At 57.0% G+C, this 733-nt stretch overlaps 1 protein-coding gene across 1 annotated transcript in view; it reads right to left on the bottom strand.

The window, feature by feature from the left end:
• XRRA1 (X-ray radiation resistance associated 1) overlaps positions 1–733 on the bottom strand; it is a 17,730-nt gene that overhangs the window by 8,060 nt on the left and 8,937 nt on the right. Inside the window, 1 exon segment of the mRNA XM_035901787.1 lies at positions 617–695. Within this exon segment, the coding sequence (XP_035757680.1) occupies positions 617–695 (79 nt within the window).

Below are 733 nucleotides of genomic sequence, written 5' to 3'. Positions count from 1 at the left end.
TGAGGGTGGTGAAACCCTGGCAGGGGTTGCCCAGAGAGGGGGTGGAGGCCCCATCCCTGGGACCATTCCAGGCCAGGTTGGACGGGGCTGTGAGCAACCTGCTGTGGTTAAAGGTGTCCCTGCTCCTGCAGGGGGGTTGGGCTGGGTGACCTCTAGGGGTCCCTTCCCACCCAAACCATTCTATGATTCTATGCTTCTATGAACCTTCCTGCCCTCTGCCTGCCCAGGATCCACAGTAATCCACTTCCCGACCTGAATTTTTTCCACTGTTTTTGCCAGTTTTCCTCCCAGCCAGAACACAACATTTTCTTCAGAGCAAGCTACCCTGGAGAAGTCCAGGAGAGAGAAAGGGGCACTTCTGCCTGAGCCATGGGAGACGTCTGCTTCAGGGTGATTCATGTCCAGTAAGCTCCCGGTAATTATAGAGGGACTGCGCAGGTTAGCTGAGATGTCTAAGACGGTCCCATGTATCCCTCCTTCACTGTTTTAATTTTGTCAAGCTGCTTCACTTCCTAGTAAACATCCAGCAGATCCCCACCCTGACGTAAGCGAGCCCTCTCCCCCCTGCAACACCCCGCGGCTTCAGCGCAGGCAGGGAGAGGCGGGCGCTGCTCACCCGTCCTGTCTGGATCCCTGTCGTTCTGTAACACGACATATTCAAGCTGTCCTTTCTTCGCTTCCAGCTCTGCTGGCACCTCCGTGTCCTCCTGCTGCGGCAGGCCGGGCCGCCTCC

Source organism: Egretta garzetta, unplaced genomic scaffold (genome assembly GCF_000687185.1).
Source record: "Egretta garzetta isolate BGI_Z169 unplaced genomic scaffold, ASM68718v1 scaffold1159, whole genome shotgun sequence".
NCBI classification, from domain to species: domain Eukaryota; kingdom Metazoa; phylum Chordata; class Aves; order Pelecaniformes; family Ardeidae; genus Egretta; species Egretta garzetta.
This window is presented reverse-complemented; position numbering and strand designations above follow the sequence as displayed.